At 46.5% G+C, this 16001-nt stretch overlaps 1 protein-coding gene across 1 annotated transcript in view; it reads left to right on the top strand.

The window, feature by feature from the left end:
* LOC135056932 (uncharacterized) overlaps positions 1 to 16001 on the top strand; it is a 227017-nt gene that overhangs the window by 44779 nt on the left and 166237 nt on the right. The window contains exons 7-12 of the mRNA XM_063962712.1: positions 4193 to 5562; positions 6901 to 7540; positions 8222 to 8337; positions 10688 to 10843; positions 12874 to 12978; positions 13496 to 13627. Coding sequence (XP_063818782.1) covers positions 4193 to 5562; positions 6901 to 7540; positions 8222 to 8337; positions 10688 to 10843; positions 12874 to 12978; positions 13496 to 13627 — 2519 coding nt within the window. The remainder of the gene's footprint in view (positions 1 to 4192; positions 5563 to 6900; positions 7541 to 8221; positions 8338 to 10687; positions 10844 to 12873; positions 12979 to 13495; positions 13628 to 16001) is intronic.

The raw sequence follows: 16001 nt of genomic DNA, 5'->3' as shown, positions 1-16001 counted from the left end.
CCAGTGATAAGTGCACGGTGATAAACGCACCAGCCAATCAGCTCCAATATGCAAATTGACAAGTTAGGAGCTGACTGGCTGTTGCGTTTATCACCTTGAACTTATCACTGGTTTATCACTTCCTTATGCCTTCTCCAGGTTAATACATCTGCCCCCATGTCCCCTATCTAGATACTTAGTCTGTGACCCGGCTAAGCTTGGCATTAGCGGTAAGGGCGCGGTGGGGGCTGGCTCCAAACAACTCTGTGTCTCCCTGAAGAGCTCTTTGTGGGTTACTTGTGCTTAACCTTTTTCTGTGTGTGTGTGTGTGTGTGTGTGTGTGTGTGTGTGTGTGTGTGTGTGCTGTCACATTTACATTATGTCAGGCAAAGAGTGTGTTTCTTGTACAGCAGAGTGTTCCTCTTCACCAGGGGGCTCACTACTGGGTACTCAGGGTTCACAGAATAGCGGGGCTGAACCGGAGTGGGTTAATTCTTTTAAAGGAATGATCTCCACTCTTTCTACAAAATTGTCCCGCAATGAGAAAGAGACGCAATACTTAAAACAGACTGTGGATGAGTTTATGAACAGAGACTCAGTCCCCAAAACACTGTCTCAATCCCCATCCCATTTGTCCGCAAAAGCGATCTCTGGCCCATATCCTGCAGTATGACTCTGACGCTGACAGGTCACACATGGAGGAGGGTGAGGTGGACTCAGAGTGGGGGATGCAGCTCTGTCACAGGGAATAGGGGCTCTTATAGAGGCTATCAGAGGATGCTCTGCATATTCCTGATAAGTTGTCAGAGGAGTGTGAGGTATCTTATTTTAATATAAAAAAAGTCCTCAGTTACTTTTCCTGTGTCAAAGGAATTGAATACCGTTTGAAGAACCACAGGTTAATCCTGATAAGACGTTTCAGATCCCTAAAAGGTTGCTCTCATCTTTTCCTTTTCCTCTGGCGGATAGGAAAAAATGGGAAAATCCACCGATAGTGGACGCATCAGTCTCTAGGCTGTCACGTAAAATTGTATTGCCTGTTCCTGGTGCAGCCTCCCTAAAAGACACGGCTGATCGTAAAATTGCTCCCCAACCTGTGAGGCTTGCCTCTGTGGTTAACAGAATCCAGTTCTGAATTCCAAACCTCCGTCCTGCGACGAGGTGAGAAGACTGTAGCCACCACAGAAAGGAGATCCTGGCCTTTGGCGACAGACAAATCCTCTGGTGCATGTGAAGATGCAATCTGGACCATTTGTCCAACAGATCGAGCTGGAAGGGTCTTGCGTGAAACCTTCCGTATTGAAGTGCCTCGTAAGAGGCCACCATTTTCCCCAGAAGGCGAAAGCACAGATGCACCGACACCTGGTTTGGCTTCAGGACATCCTGAACCATCGACTGGATTACCAATGTCTTTTCCAATGGAAGGAACACCTTTTGTGACTTTGTGTCCAGTATCATTCCCAGGAATGGGAGCCTCCGTGTTGGTTCTAGGTGAGATTTCGTAAGGTTCAGAATCCACCCCTGATCCTGGAGGAGTTTGGTTGAGAGAGCAATGCTGTCCAGCAACCTCTGCCTGGACGGCGCTTTTATCAGGATCCCGTCCAGGTACAGAATTATGTTCACTCCCTGTTTGCGTAGTAGAAACATCATCTCTGCCATCACCTTGGTGAACACCGTCGGTGCCATGGAGAGACCAAATGGCAGGGCCTGGAACTGGTAGTGACAGTCCTGCAGTGCAAACCGTAGATAAGCCTGATGAGGCGGCCAGATCGGAATATGAAGGGCTGCAGTTTCAGGGAAAATGGTAAAGTCAGGAAGTCATCCTTTCAATCAACATTCTGGAACTCAGTGCCAAATACAACGCTTTCCTGCAGGCCTCACTTCATCTTCAAGATCGGGCCATTCAGGTCCAGTCGGACAATGTGACGGCAGTAACGTACATAAACTGACAGGGCGGAACCTGCACCCGGGGAAAAGGGGCCTTCCCCCGAAAGTGATCAGGTGCTTGACAAGTCGATGGGGCTATCCACAGATTGACATGATGGCCTCTTGTCTCAACAAGAAGCTCAGGCGGTATTGTTCCAGGTCGAGAGACCAACAGTCGTTGGCAATAGACACCCTGACAACTCCATGGGTCTATCAGATGGTGTCAGTGTTTCCTCCACTTCCTCTGATCCCAGGAATTCTAAAACGAATAAAAAGGGAAAAGGTTCAAGCAATGCTCATTGCTCTGGACTGGCTAAGAAGGGCCTGGTACGTGGACCTTCTGGAGATGCTCCTTGAAGATCCGTGGCCTCTACCTCTTCGTGAGGATCTTCTGCAACAGGGCTCATTCGCCTATCAGGACTTACTGTGGCTACGTATGACGGCATGGAAGCTGTGAAAAGAACATCTCATCACAGAAAAACGGACTCACTGTTTGTTCTTTATGATCCCAATAAGATTGAGTGTCCTGCTTCAAAGCAGACAATTGCACGCTGGATCAGACCTACTATCAAGCATGCTTATTCCACGGCAAGTTTGCCGTGTCCAAAATCTGTACATGCCCACTCTACTAGGTCGGTGTGTTCTTCCTGGGCGGCTGCCCGGGGTGTCTCGGCTTTACAGCTCTGCAAAGCAGCTACTTGGTCAGGTTTGAACATGTTTGCTAAGTTCTACAAGTTCGATACTTTGGCCTCTGAGAACCTTAAGTTTGGTCAATCAGTTCTGCTGGCACCACAGCACTCTCCCATCCGGTTTGGGAGCTTTGGTACATCCCCATGGTAATAAATGGACCCCAGTATCCTCTAGGATGCAAGAGAAAATAGGATTTTTATTACCTACTGGTAAATCCTTTTCTCGTAGTCCGTAGAGGACACTGGGTGCCCGCCCAGTGCGTCGTTCTTCCTGCACTGTTACTTGGTTAAGTAATGTTGGTTCAGCAGTTGCTGTTCCTGTTTCAAGTTTGGTTAGCTTGGCTTTCCTCTTGTTGTGTGTGCTGGTTCAGAATTTCACCACTATCTTTATCTATCCTTCTCTCAAAGTATGTCCGTCTCCTCGAACACAGTTTCGTAGAATGAGTCTGGTGGGAGGAGCATGGAGGGAGGAGCCAACCCACACTATCAAATTCTTAAAGTGCCCATGGCTCCTAGTGGACCCGTCTATTTCCCATGGTACTAAATAGACGCCAGTATCCTCTATGGATTACGAGAAAAGGATTTACTGGTAGGTAATTAAAATCCTATTTTTGGATCCAAAAAGATAGTGAGTAAGTAAACGCTATGCAGCTTGCCAGTCTGTTACGCCTAGAATGTCACTCATTGTTTATTTTTGTATATACTGATTGTATATTAAGTATGCTAATTATTCTGCAGTGTGTGTGTGTGTGTGTGTGTGTGTGTGTGTGTGTGTGTGTGTGTGTGTGTGTATTCGTTCAGGCCTTGAAGACCTAGAGAAACTAAATCTGGGTTTTTACATTTCTAATATACTCGATCACCCACCTTCTCATGGATAACACTGTGCTCAGTTCCAAAACTAACGTCACCCCCCTCCCCGTTCTTTCAACTCCTAGTCTCAAGTGGTGTTGACAACATCTCTCCTGTATCTTCCAAATCTGTTGTCTGGGTGTCATTCTCTACTCTCCCAATCCTGCCACATGTACCTCCATGATATCCCCAGGATCAGGCCCTTTCACACTCTGGAAGCCACTAAAACTGTTATTAAATCCATTATCTCTCACCGAGATTACTGTAACCTAGTCATCACCCACAGCCTACTGAGCTCCCACCTTGCCATTCTTCAATGTATCCTCATCACCACTGCCTGTCTCATTTTCCTCTCTCACCGATTTACTTCTGCTGTCCTCCTTCGCCCACTGCCTCCGTCATATACAGAATATATATCACACTTATCTCACTCCCCTGCAGAGCCCTCAACCACTATTCTCTTCCCTACATCTCCAGTCTAATCTTCACACGTTCCCTCCTGTCCTCTTCATTCTACCAGTGACTGTGGCCTCTCCCAGATCACCATTGCCACCTTCAGTATTTCTCCTATTTCTCCTGTACTGTTCCCAAACTCTGCCATGCCTTCCCAATCAGACATCATCTAAACAATACTCCGTGAGTTACAAATGGTACCATGAAACATCTTGGGCATACCTCTTATACTCAATTTTTTTGACCTTTCATCATTATCATCATAATCTATATCATAAAATTATTTTTGTACTCAGCAGTTGGACACCTCAGCAGGAATATCTCAGAAGGACATCTCCATTTCTCTTCAGATGGTGAAATCAAAGATAACCTCACACAAGATGCTCATGGAGAAAACTCTATTACTCCATCTGGTCCCACCACTCATGGGGAATGTTCTCCTGATAACTCAGATATTGGTACTTCTATTGCAACTCTTAGAGTAGATATGAGTAGAGTAGATACTTTGCCTTCTTCTATAGATACCAAATCTTTTACACAGATCACAAAGCGTATTAGCCATCCCCCAGCTAAGGCAGGTGACAGGCAATTTTCATGTTCTGAGTGTGGGAAATGCTTTAAACGAAAAGTCACTCTTTTTACACATCAGAGAAATCACACAGGTGAAAAACCATTTTCATGTTCTGAGTGTGGAAGATGTTTTACATGTAAAGGACATCTTATTAGACATCAGAGAAGTCACACAGGTGAGAAACCATTTTCATGCTCTCAGTGTGGTAAATGTTTTGTAAATAATTCAGGTCTTGTTACACATCAGAGAATTCACACAGGTGAGAAACCATTTCCATGTTCTGAGTGTGGGAAATGTTTTAGACAGAAATCAAATCTTGTTACACATGAGAGAAGTCACACAGGTGAGAAGCCATTTCCATGTTCTGAATGTGGGAAATGTTTTTGCGATAAATCAGATCTTAATAAACATCAGAGACATCACACAGGCGAGAAGCCATTTCCATGTTCTGAGTGTGGGAAATGTTTTACACAGAAATCAATTCTTGTTACACATCAGAAAAGTCACACAGGTGAGAAGCCATTTCCATGTTCTGAATGTGGGAAATGTTTTAGAGATAAATCATATCTTATTAAACATCAGAGAAGTCACACAGGTGAGAAACCGTTTCCATGTTCTGAGTGTGGGAAATGTTTTATAGATAAATCACATCTTGTTAGGCATCAGAGAAATCACACAGGTGCGAAACCATTTCCATGTTCTGAGTGTGGGAAATATTTTAGAGATAAATCAGAGCTTGCATCACATCAGAGAAGTCACACAGGTGAGAAGCCATTTCCATGTTCTGAGTGTGGGAAATGTTTTAAAGATAAATCAGATCTTAGTAAACATCAGAGAAGTCACACAGGTGAGAAACCTTTTCCATGCTCTGAGTGTGGGAAATGTTTTAGAGATAAATCATTTCTTGTTAGACATCAGAGAATTCACACAGGTGAGAAACCGTTTCCATGTTCTGAGTGTGGGAAATGTTTTAGACAGAAATCATATCTTGTTACACATCAGAGAACTCACACAGGTGAGAAACCATTTCCATGTTCTGAGTGTGGGAAATGTTTTAGAGATAAATCACTTCTTGTTAGACATCAGAAGTCACACAGGTGAGAAACCATTTCTATGTTCTGAGTGAAATAAAATCTTGTTACACATCAGAAAACTCACAGGGTTGAAAAGCCATTTCCATGCCCTGAGTGCAGTTATTGCAGTCCAATTCAACACTGCCTGAGGAAGCAGACTGTAACATGCTTTGCTCATGGACACCACACAGATTATTGATCTAATTTTTTTTATTTATTTATGTTTACATTTCTAATTATTTTAAGCCTATATGTTATTTTATCTTTCTGCAGCGGGGTACACTGGGATACGACAGGGTATACCATCGGGGGTTTAGAGTTGGATATTGATCTGAGGCACCAACAGGCTAGAGCTTTGACTGTTCCCAGGATGCACTGCACCGCCTCCTCTATAGCCCTGCCTCCAGGCACTGGAGCTCAGTTTGTAAGAGTTGGTGCCTGCAGTGCAGGTCGACTAACAGGTGGGGCTGCGCTAGGCAGCCCTGAAAAGCTTTTTTAAGAAGACTTCAAGGGCTGCAGCACTATTTAATGTCTTTTTGACATTGTGTGCTGGGGCTCTATCACCTCCCCAGCAGTGCTGCATACTCCCATGGCTGAGTTCCCGTGTACTTACAGCGGAGGCGCACCGGTCTTCAGGCACACCACCGCTGATGCTCTCCTGGATCACATGGCTGCACATCAGGGAAGAGGTTAGAGTGTCCCCCAGGTGGGACCCGCTGGTAAATCGCGGTCCGTTCGCAGTCCCAGGAGACGGACCGCGCTGCTGATGTGAACACTGTACTGTACAGGGACCCCACTATATCCACCAGGGCAGGTAGCACAGGTCGGATTTACTAAAATCTGTTTTACCTAGGCTCCATAGTACCCGGTGGTGAGGGCCAGCAGAGGGGGATAATTATTGGAATATATATTTTAAAACGATCTGCTGTCTTATCGAATACGGTGGTGCCATCTGTGGGGAAGATAGTCCATTTACAAGCAAGGACCCAAACATACCTTTTGGTGCACATAGCGCTTATTAAAAAGGTAAGCCGTGTTCATCAGGAGTTTGATGTTACATGAAATCTTAAAGAAACCTTTATAGGAATGCATCTTTTTTAATACAGGTCTATTTCCAGTGGCAAGATTCAGGATTGATTAAAAAGATTTTGAAATCTGCTAATGGATGGATCTTGTATTATGTTTTCTTTTTGAGGAGTTTGGGGATATACAAACCCAAACTGTGTATAGCAGCACTTGGAGATCGCTCCTCTATATATCATTGTATCTAGAAAGAAGTTGTGCTCTTTTTGGCGATCGACGAGCTGCAGCTAGGGCGCAAGTTGCTGTTTCACTTATTGTTTTGGTTGGTTATTTGCAGGTATTTGTATTTGGCTATATTTTACTGTCACGCCCTAAGGCTACATTCTCTATAATGTCTGCCACACAGGGTGGGAAATCCGTGGTCGCTTCTGCATCATGCAGTGCTCGCACCACGGATTTACCTGAAGGGGAAGTTTTAACACTTGGTTCTGGCACTGGATGCCATATACCTCCAAGTCAACCCGCAGCACCTGTGGCCAATCATGACCCACCTTGGGCAGCGTTCTCATGTATGCTAAGTACACTTGTGACACGTCTTACGCCCCCTACGGAACCTTCGGTACCATTACAGCCACAGATTGTCCCTGTAGTCAATCCGCCCTGGGCGGACACTCTGTCTACTCCGTTACAACAACTAAATTTAACGGTTAGTAAAAAGTCTACCCCATGCCCCGCCGGGGCCAAGTGGTCAGCTAAGCAGGCCATTTCTTCCTCACAATCCACTAATATTTCGGATGATTCTTCTGCTGAGGATGGGGAATATACTGATCCATCAGACACTGATACAGCTGATTCTGATGCAGAATCTACAACACAGGTTGATGTTCCTGACCTGGTGGAGGCTATTAAGCTGATTCTCCAATTAGATGATGAGATCGAGCCCACTACTGCGTCTAAGAAACATGATAAGTTCAAATGTCAGAAGGTTCCTAAAGTAGTCATACCACATTCTGACCATTTAATTGACATACGTCAGGAATCCTGGGCATCTCCAAGATAGAAATTCTCCCTGTCTAAAAAGATGCTAGCTCTTTATCCTATCCCGGCGGTCTTGAGTAAAAAGTGGGAAACTCCACCGTCGGTGGCCCTCATGTCGCCCGTCTTGTGTCATCTACCCTGCCTGTTACCACTGTCACCTCACTGAAGGAACCGACAGATAAGCGTGTGGAGGGTTGCCTGAAGTCTATTTACTCCTATACAGGTGCTGTACATAGACCCACTATTCCAGCCTCCTGGGCTGCAAAAGGAATTGAAGCATGAGAAATTGAGAATGAGCTGCCTCAGGATCGTTCAGACACTGCCAGACTATCTGTCTTATGTTACCACAGCCTCCCACTATATCCAGGAGGTGGCCTCTGAGGCAGGTATTATGGTGACCCAAGGCGTCTACTACGTCCATCCTGGCTCGCCGGATTCTGTGGTCAAGGTCATGGAAGGTGGACCTGGATTCTAAAAAGACCTTGGAGGTACTACATTCTCTTTGGGGAGGATCGGAATAAGATTGTGACTGACTTAGCAACTGCTAAGACTGCATTTCTCCCAACTACTAATCCTTCTCCGAAGGCTGAGTACCACTTTTCGTTCCTTTCACTTTCCAGGGAAAGCAAAAGGTCAGGCATACCCAAAACAGGCTCGTGCCTCCAAAACCACTAAGCCCAAAACGAAACAATCTTGGGCCGTCCGTCAGCCTGCTTCCAAACAAGACAAGCCTGCTGTATGACTGGGTGGGCCTCCCTCTGGAGGACCCCAGGGTGGGAGGCTGACTTCTGTTGTTCGCCCAGGTCTGGTTGAAGACCACTACAGACGCCTGTGTGCGAGAAGTTGTCTCTCACGGGTATATATTCTCTTTCAAGAAACGCCCCCCTCACCAGTTCTGCACGGCGGTTATCCCTGCGGACCCGTTGAAATCGCAAGCTCTCCACTTGATTGTACAATCCCTCCTGAACAAAGGAGTGGTAGTGCCGGTACCTCTATTCCAGAGCGGCAGGGGATACTATTCACCCTGTTTCTAGTTCCGAAGCCAAATGGGTCCTTTCCGGCCTATACTCAACCTCAAATCATTTAACAAATTTGTGAGAGTATCCAAATTCCATATGGAATCCCTGGATATACAGGATGCTTACCTGCATATACCTATTGTCTTATCGCATCAGCAATATCTGCAGTTTGCTATTGGCAACCTACATTATCAATTCCAGGCTCTGCCATTTGGACTGACCACGGCTCCTCGGATCTTCACCAAGGTCATGGCCGTGATGACGGCTCATCTCCGGCGTCAGGGAATCAGGATCCTGCCGTATCTGGATGACTTGCTGATCCTGGTGAACTCCCGAGATGTTCTCCTCAGTCATCTGGAACTGACAGTCCAATTCCTACAAGCCCATGGGTGGCTCATCAACTGGAAAAAGTCCTCGCTGGTCCCTGCTCGGAGCATGGTGCGCCTGGGGGCACTAATGGACACACACAAACAGAGATTGTTTCTGGCTCCGTATAAAGTCCTTAAACTTCAGGACAGGATTAGATACTTCCTCTCTCGCCCAAGAGTGTCGATACACTCGGCTATGCAAGTACTAGGTCTCATGGTGTCGGCTTTCAACATGGTGGAGTACGCTCAATTTCATTCCCGCCCTCTGCAGAGGTTAATCCTATCCAAGTGGGACGGCCTGCCTCATCGGTTCAGGTCTCATATGATCTCCTTGACTCCGGCGGTTCGTCTGTCACTGAGCTGGTGGCTACAGGACCAGCAGTAGAGCAGGGGCCGTCCCTTCTGGATCTCCAACTGGGTCCTCCTGACAACGGACGCCATCTGCGAGGTTGGGGTGTGGTGTTGGAGCAACACTCTCTCCAGGGTCAGTAGACTAGGGAGGAATCTCTCCCGATAAACATTCTGGAATTGCGGGCAGTGTTCAATGTGCTGACGCTTGCCCTGCCTCTGGTACAGAACAGGCCTGTTTAAGTACAATCAGACAACGCCACCACGGTGGCGTACATAAATCATCAAGGTGGCACTCGAAGCCGCATGGCATTGCTGGAAGTATCAAAAATCCTCCATTGGGTGGAATGCCATCTGCCAGCAATATCGGCAGTGTTCATTCCCGGAGTCCTCAACTGGGAAGTGGATTTCCTCAGTCGTCAGGATGTGCACGCTGGAGAGTGGAGTCTTCATCAGGAAGTCATTCAACTCCTAGTGGACAAGTGGGGTCTACGAGATGTAGACCTGATGGCGTCTCTACACAATTAGAAAGTTCCAGCCCTCGGATGAAGAACCAGGGATCCTCAAGCAGCATTCGTGGACACACTGGCAATTCCATGGAACTTTCGGCTGCCATACGTGTTCTCTCCAGTGTCACTCCTGCCCAGGGTACTACGGAAGTTCAAGCAAGAAGGATAAATACTACTTCTAGTCGCTCCAGCGTGGCCCAAACGGCATTGATTCTGAGACCTGCAGGATCAATTGATAGAGCGTCCTCTTCTACTTCCTCAATGCCCAGACCACCTCGTTCAGAGCCCTTGTGTCTACCCGGACCTGGCCAGACTGGCTTTGAAGTCGTGGCTCTTGAAGCTTCACTCCTGAGAGCCAAAGAATTCTCAGAGGCGGTTATCCAAACTATGCTGAATGCCCGCAAACCGGCTTCTGCACAATTTTTTATAGGGTCTGGAATTCTTACTTCACCTGGTGTGATGCTAAGAATTACAATGCTTCCAAGTTTAGTGCTTCGAGACTTCTGGCTTTTTTGCAACAAGGCCTGGATGTAGGACTTTATCTGCCCTCCCTCAAGGTTCACATCTGCCTTGTCTGTGTGGTTTCAGAGAAAGATTGCGTCTATACCTGACGTTCATACCTTCACTCAGGGCACACTGTGGATTCAGCTTCCCTATGTTCCTATGGGGGTTTGTCTGTGGTCCTGAAGGCCCTGCAAGAGTCTCCATTTGAATCGGTGGACCTTAAATGACTTACAGCCAAAGTCCTGTTTCTGCTGGCTATTGCCTCTGCTAGACGGGTGTCACACTTAGGAGCTTTTTGTGTCGTCCACCCTTTCTGATTTTTCATTATGACCGTGCAGTTCTTAGAACTCGCCCTGGTTATCTACCTAAGGTGGTGTCATCTTTCCACCTTAAGCAAGAGATTGTGGTTTAACTCTTGTGGATTGTCTTCCAAAGAACAGTCTTTAGATGTGGTACGGGCTCTCCGTATATATGTGGACTGCCTCCATCAGGAGGTCAGATACCCTGTTTGTACTGTTTGGTTTCCACAAACGTGGCTGGCCTGCGAGCAAGCAAACCTTGGCCAGATGGATTAGAAAGGTGATTGAACAAGCTTATGCGCAGGCTGGACTCCCAGCTCCTGCTGCTATTAAAGCCCATTCTACTCTGTCTGTTGGACCCTCTTGGGCGGCCCACCATGGCGCGTCCACAGAACAATTGTGCAAGGCAGCTACGTGGTCTTCAGTGAATACGTTCATCAGGTTCTATGCCTTTTATACTTCCGCCTCCCAGGATGCTTCCTTTGGACGCCGGGTTCTTGTGCCTGCTACGTTGCGTCCCCTCTCATGAGGAACTGCTTTAGGACATCCCTAATGTATTCCCTGTGGAACACAGTGTACCCCGCTGCAGAAAAGGAGATTTATGGTAGACTTACCATAGTTAAATCTCTTTCTGCAAGGTACACTGGGCTCCACAGGGCGCCATCTGCCGTCTCTTACCTGCTGCTGCATTGGACTGGTTAACGAAATTGAGCTCCAGTGTCCGGAGGCAGGGTTATAGAGGAGGCGGTGCAGTGCATCCTGGGAATATTCAAACCTTTAGCCTGTCAGTGCCTTGGATCAAGATCCATCTCTACACCCCTGATGTATTCCCTGTGGAATCCAGTGTACCTCGCAGAAAGAGATTTAACTATGGTAAGTCTTACCATAAATCTCCTTTTCAATTGCTGTTTTTTATATTATTATACTGTGAAGTCTTTAGTGTTTGTTATTTTGATCATTTTGTGCATTAATAACGTGACTATATAATAGGAGCTCTTCATTTCAGGACTGAACAGTGTATAATTTACGATTTGTTAATGTAAAATACAGTTGTTATTGTCTGAACTTACAGGAGTATCAATCATCCATGACAAGGCTATTCAATTATATTAAACCCATGTACTTAGTTGCACGATGGTGTTCCAGCCCGATCTTGTGGTTTCAGAGCACAAAAGAGCGATTCATTCCTAGTAGCATAAAAATATAAGTACAAGTACCGCCAATTACAGTCTTTGCCCGGGTCAGTGTGGTACAATGTATACACAGTAAACAATATAGAAGTACCCTACTAACACACAGTACAGTTTAGGTAAGTGGTCACTACACCACAGGTTACAGGATAAAGAGATGCATTGGGACAAGCCTAAATCTGTCTTCTTGAGTCATGGGAACCTCTTACTTGTCATCGTTGTATCCATGTGGCTTATATCTTCAGCCAATCACCACTCAGAGTAACAGCTACAGGTAAATCCGGTATCTAATAGCAGCATATGTATTTACCAGCCAAACCGTAACTATATGCCGTGCTGAATATAACAGACATCCATGAGATCACTTCCATAATCACATATATTCATACAAGTATATACAGTGCAATATCTTACACAGGAAATTGTATTATGTCATAAAGAATACAAACACAATAATGTGTGATATTGAAATGGAATATTTACGTATATGAATAATAAATGTATAGAAAGCTGTTCATTATTGTACTTCATTCAATTGTAATAATTGACTTTAAATGCAAATAATCCGCAATCGCATATGACCAAGTAACATACAATCAAATCGTCCGCTAACTATCGTATACAACCAAGTGGTGCGATTTGTGACCTATGTACACTATGTTTGAAATATATACAGTGCTGTGCAAATGTTTTAGGCAGGTGTGAAAAAAATGCTGCACAGTAAGAACGCTTTCATAAATAGAAGTTTTAATAGTTTATTTTTCTAAATTAACAAAGTGCAAAGTGAATGAATAGAAGAGAAATCTAAATCTAATCAACATTTGGTGTGACCACCCTTTGTCTACAAAACAGCATCAATTCTTCCAGGTACACTTGCGCACAGTTTTTGAAGGAACTCAGCAGGGAGGTTGTTCCAAACAAGGAGAACAAACCACAGATCTGTGGATATATTGCTCAAATCCTTCTGTCTCTTCATGTAAACCCAGACAGACTCGATAAGATAAGGGCTCTGTGGGGCTATATCATCACTTCCAGGACTCCTTGTTCTCCTTTACGCTGAAGATAGTTCCTAATGACATTGGCTGCATGTTTGGGGCTGTCCTGCTGAATAATTTTGCAGCCAAGGATGCCTCCCTGATGGTATGTCTAACATGAACCTAAAGTTTATAGAGGAGGCGAGTTTTACTGGAAAACACCACTGAGAGCAAGGCCCTAAAAGGAGTTGAGTAGCTTGACCATGTTTTGACTCGGGTTCACTACGGCTCGCTGGCGGTCGGGCTCCCGGCGACCAGCATACCGGCGCCGAGAGCCCGACCGCTGGCTTACCGACAGTGTGGCGAGCGCAAATGAGCCCCTTGCGGGCTCGCTGCGCTCGCCACGCTACGCGCGCCACACTATTTTATTCTTTCTCTATGGGGGTCGTGGACCCCCACGAGGGAAAATAATTGTCGGTAAGCCGGCGGTCGGGCTCCCGGCGCCGGTATACTGAGCGCCGGGAGCCCGACCACCGGCAAACAGAAGACCACCCTTTTGACTCAACTATGCACAAAACGTAGGAATTGAGATCCAGAAAAGTGGCAGCAGGTGCTCTGGTATCAGGAGCCAAAAATAAGAGTTATGGTAGACTTTGCTAACTCTGTTTCTTCGAGGTCCATAGGCTCCACCGGAATTTTCCATGGTTTGGAGAGTACTGGGAAACAAACTGTTAAACTTTCAGGTCCAGGATGCACTGGTGATTCCTCCTATATACCCCAGCCCCAGGCTATCCAGTTTAGTGAACAAGTCCAAGGTAGGAGCAGGACAGATGAGAACAAAGAATGGAACACTTAAGAAACACTCATATTAGACGAGAACCAGTGACCATATAATAATGGGTGTAGTATGATATGCCGGCGGTCGGGCTCCTGGCGCCGGGAGCCCGACTACCGGCATACCGACAGTGTGGCGAGTGCAAATGAGCCCCTTGCGGGCATGGTGGCGCTCTATACGCGCCACGCTATTTTATTCTCCATCCAGGGGGGTCGTGGACCCCAACAAGGAAGAAAAAGTGTTGGTATGCTGGCTGTCGGGATTCCGGTGCCGGTATACTGTGCGCCGGGATCCCGACAGCCGGCATACTGAAGACCACCCTATAATAATATCCATAAGCCAGGTGTGTCGTGGTGGGTGCTCTGTGGACCATATGGACCTTGTTAACAATGGTAAGTCTACTATAACTCTTGTTTTCTTCTTCAGGGTCCATAGGCTCCACAGGAATTACCATGGGGATGTCCCAAAGCAGTTTCCCCTAAGGGAGGGGATGCTCCTGAGCAGCACGGAAAACCCATCACCCAAAGGCAGCACCCTGGGAGGTGGAGGTATTGAATACAAATGGGGAAAGGTGTTGATCAAACACGACATGGCTGCTCTGCAAAATTATTCAGCAGGTGCCCCACAAATGACCGCCACAATGGTCCCTCAGATCTAGTGGAATGAGCCTTGAGGGTATTTGGAACCAGGAGTTCTGCTTCAAAGCCATCTAGATAATGTCTGCTTGTTAGCAGGCCAGCCTCAATGATCGCGCTGAGCCCCCAAAAAAGTGGGTCCCAGGGACCTCTCACTTTTAAAAATTGGGGTCCTACCGGTCTTTTTCTGGGTTCCATCAGATTGAAGGTTCTTATTAATCTTGTTTGGACACTACAAAAGTGTTGCAAGGTGGGGGATGGGGTGACAATGCTGCTGGGCTGTGTAGCATGCAGGACACCCTGCACCAGAGGTGCAACTAGACATTTTGGTGCCCTTAGGCAGAAAGTGAATTGGTGTTCCACCTCCCAGATCACAAAGTATAGGCATTGCGCGCCATAGGCGCACCACAAAATTTTAGGGGCGTGGCTTCATAGGGAAGGGGCATGACCACATAATAGTGCCAATTCACATTACACCACACAGTAGTGCCGCTTATACACATTGCACCAGGTAGAACCTCCTATGCACACTGCGCCAGATAGAGCACATTATACATATTGCGTCAGATAGAGCACGTTATACACTTTGCTCCTGGTACAGCACGTTACTATACACACTGCGCCAGGTAAAGCACGTTATTATACACATTGCGCCAGGTAGAGCACGTTATACACAATGCGCCAGCTAGAGCACGTTATTATACACATTGCGCCAGGTAGAGCACGTTATTATACACATTGCGCCAGGTAGAGCACGTTATTATACACATTGCGCCAGGTAGAGCACGTTATTATTAGAGATGAGCGCCGGAAATTTTTCGGGTTTTGTGTTTTGGTTTTGGGTTCGGTTCCGCGGCCGTGTTTTGGGTTCGACCGCGTTTTGGCAAAACCTCACCGAATTTTTTTTGTCGGATTCGGGTGTGTTTTGGATTCGGGTGTTTTTTTCAAAAAACCCTAAAAAACAGCTTAAATCATAGAATTTGGGGGTAATTTTGATCCCAAAGTATTATTAACCTCAAAAAACATAATTTACACTCATTTTCAGCCTATTCTGAACACATCACACCTCACAATATTATTTTTAGTCCTAAAATTTGCACCGAGGTCGCTGTGTGAGTAAGATAAGCGACCCTAGTGGCCGACACAAACACCGGGCCCATCTAGGAGTGGCACTGCAGTGTCACGCAGGATGTCCCTTCCAAAAAACCCTCCCCAAACAGCACATGACGCAAAGAAAAAAAGAGGCGCAATGAGGTAGCTGTGTGAGTAAGATTAGCGACCCTAGTGGCCGACACAAACACCGGGCCCATCTAGGAGTGGCACTGCAGTGTCACGCAGGATGTCCCTTCCAAAAAACCCTCCCCAAACAGCACATGACGCAAAGAAAAAAAGAGGCGCAATGAGGTAGCTGACTGTGTGAGAAAGATAAGCGACCCTAGTGGCCGACACAAACACCGGGCCCATCTAGGAGTGGCACTGCAGTGTCACGCAGGATGTCCCTTCCAAAAAACCCTCCCCAAACAGCACATGACGCAAAGAAAAAAAGAGGCGCAATGAGGTAGCTGACTGTGTGAGAAAGATAAGCGACCCTAGTGGCCGACACAAACACCGGGCCCATCTAGGAGTGGCACTGCAGTGTCACGCAGGATGTCCCTTCCAAAAAACCCTCCCCAAACAGCACATGACGCAAAGAAAAAAAGAGGCGCAATGAGGTAGCTG

This window comes from Pseudophryne corroboree, chromosome 3 (genome assembly GCF_028390025.1).
Source record: "Pseudophryne corroboree isolate aPseCor3 chromosome 3, aPseCor3.hap2, whole genome shotgun sequence".
Lineage (NCBI taxonomy): Eukaryota > Metazoa > Chordata > Amphibia > Anura > Myobatrachidae > Pseudophryne > Pseudophryne corroboree.
The sequence above is the reverse complement of the archived record's forward strand: the minus strand, read 5'-3'. Positions and strand labels throughout refer to the sequence as shown.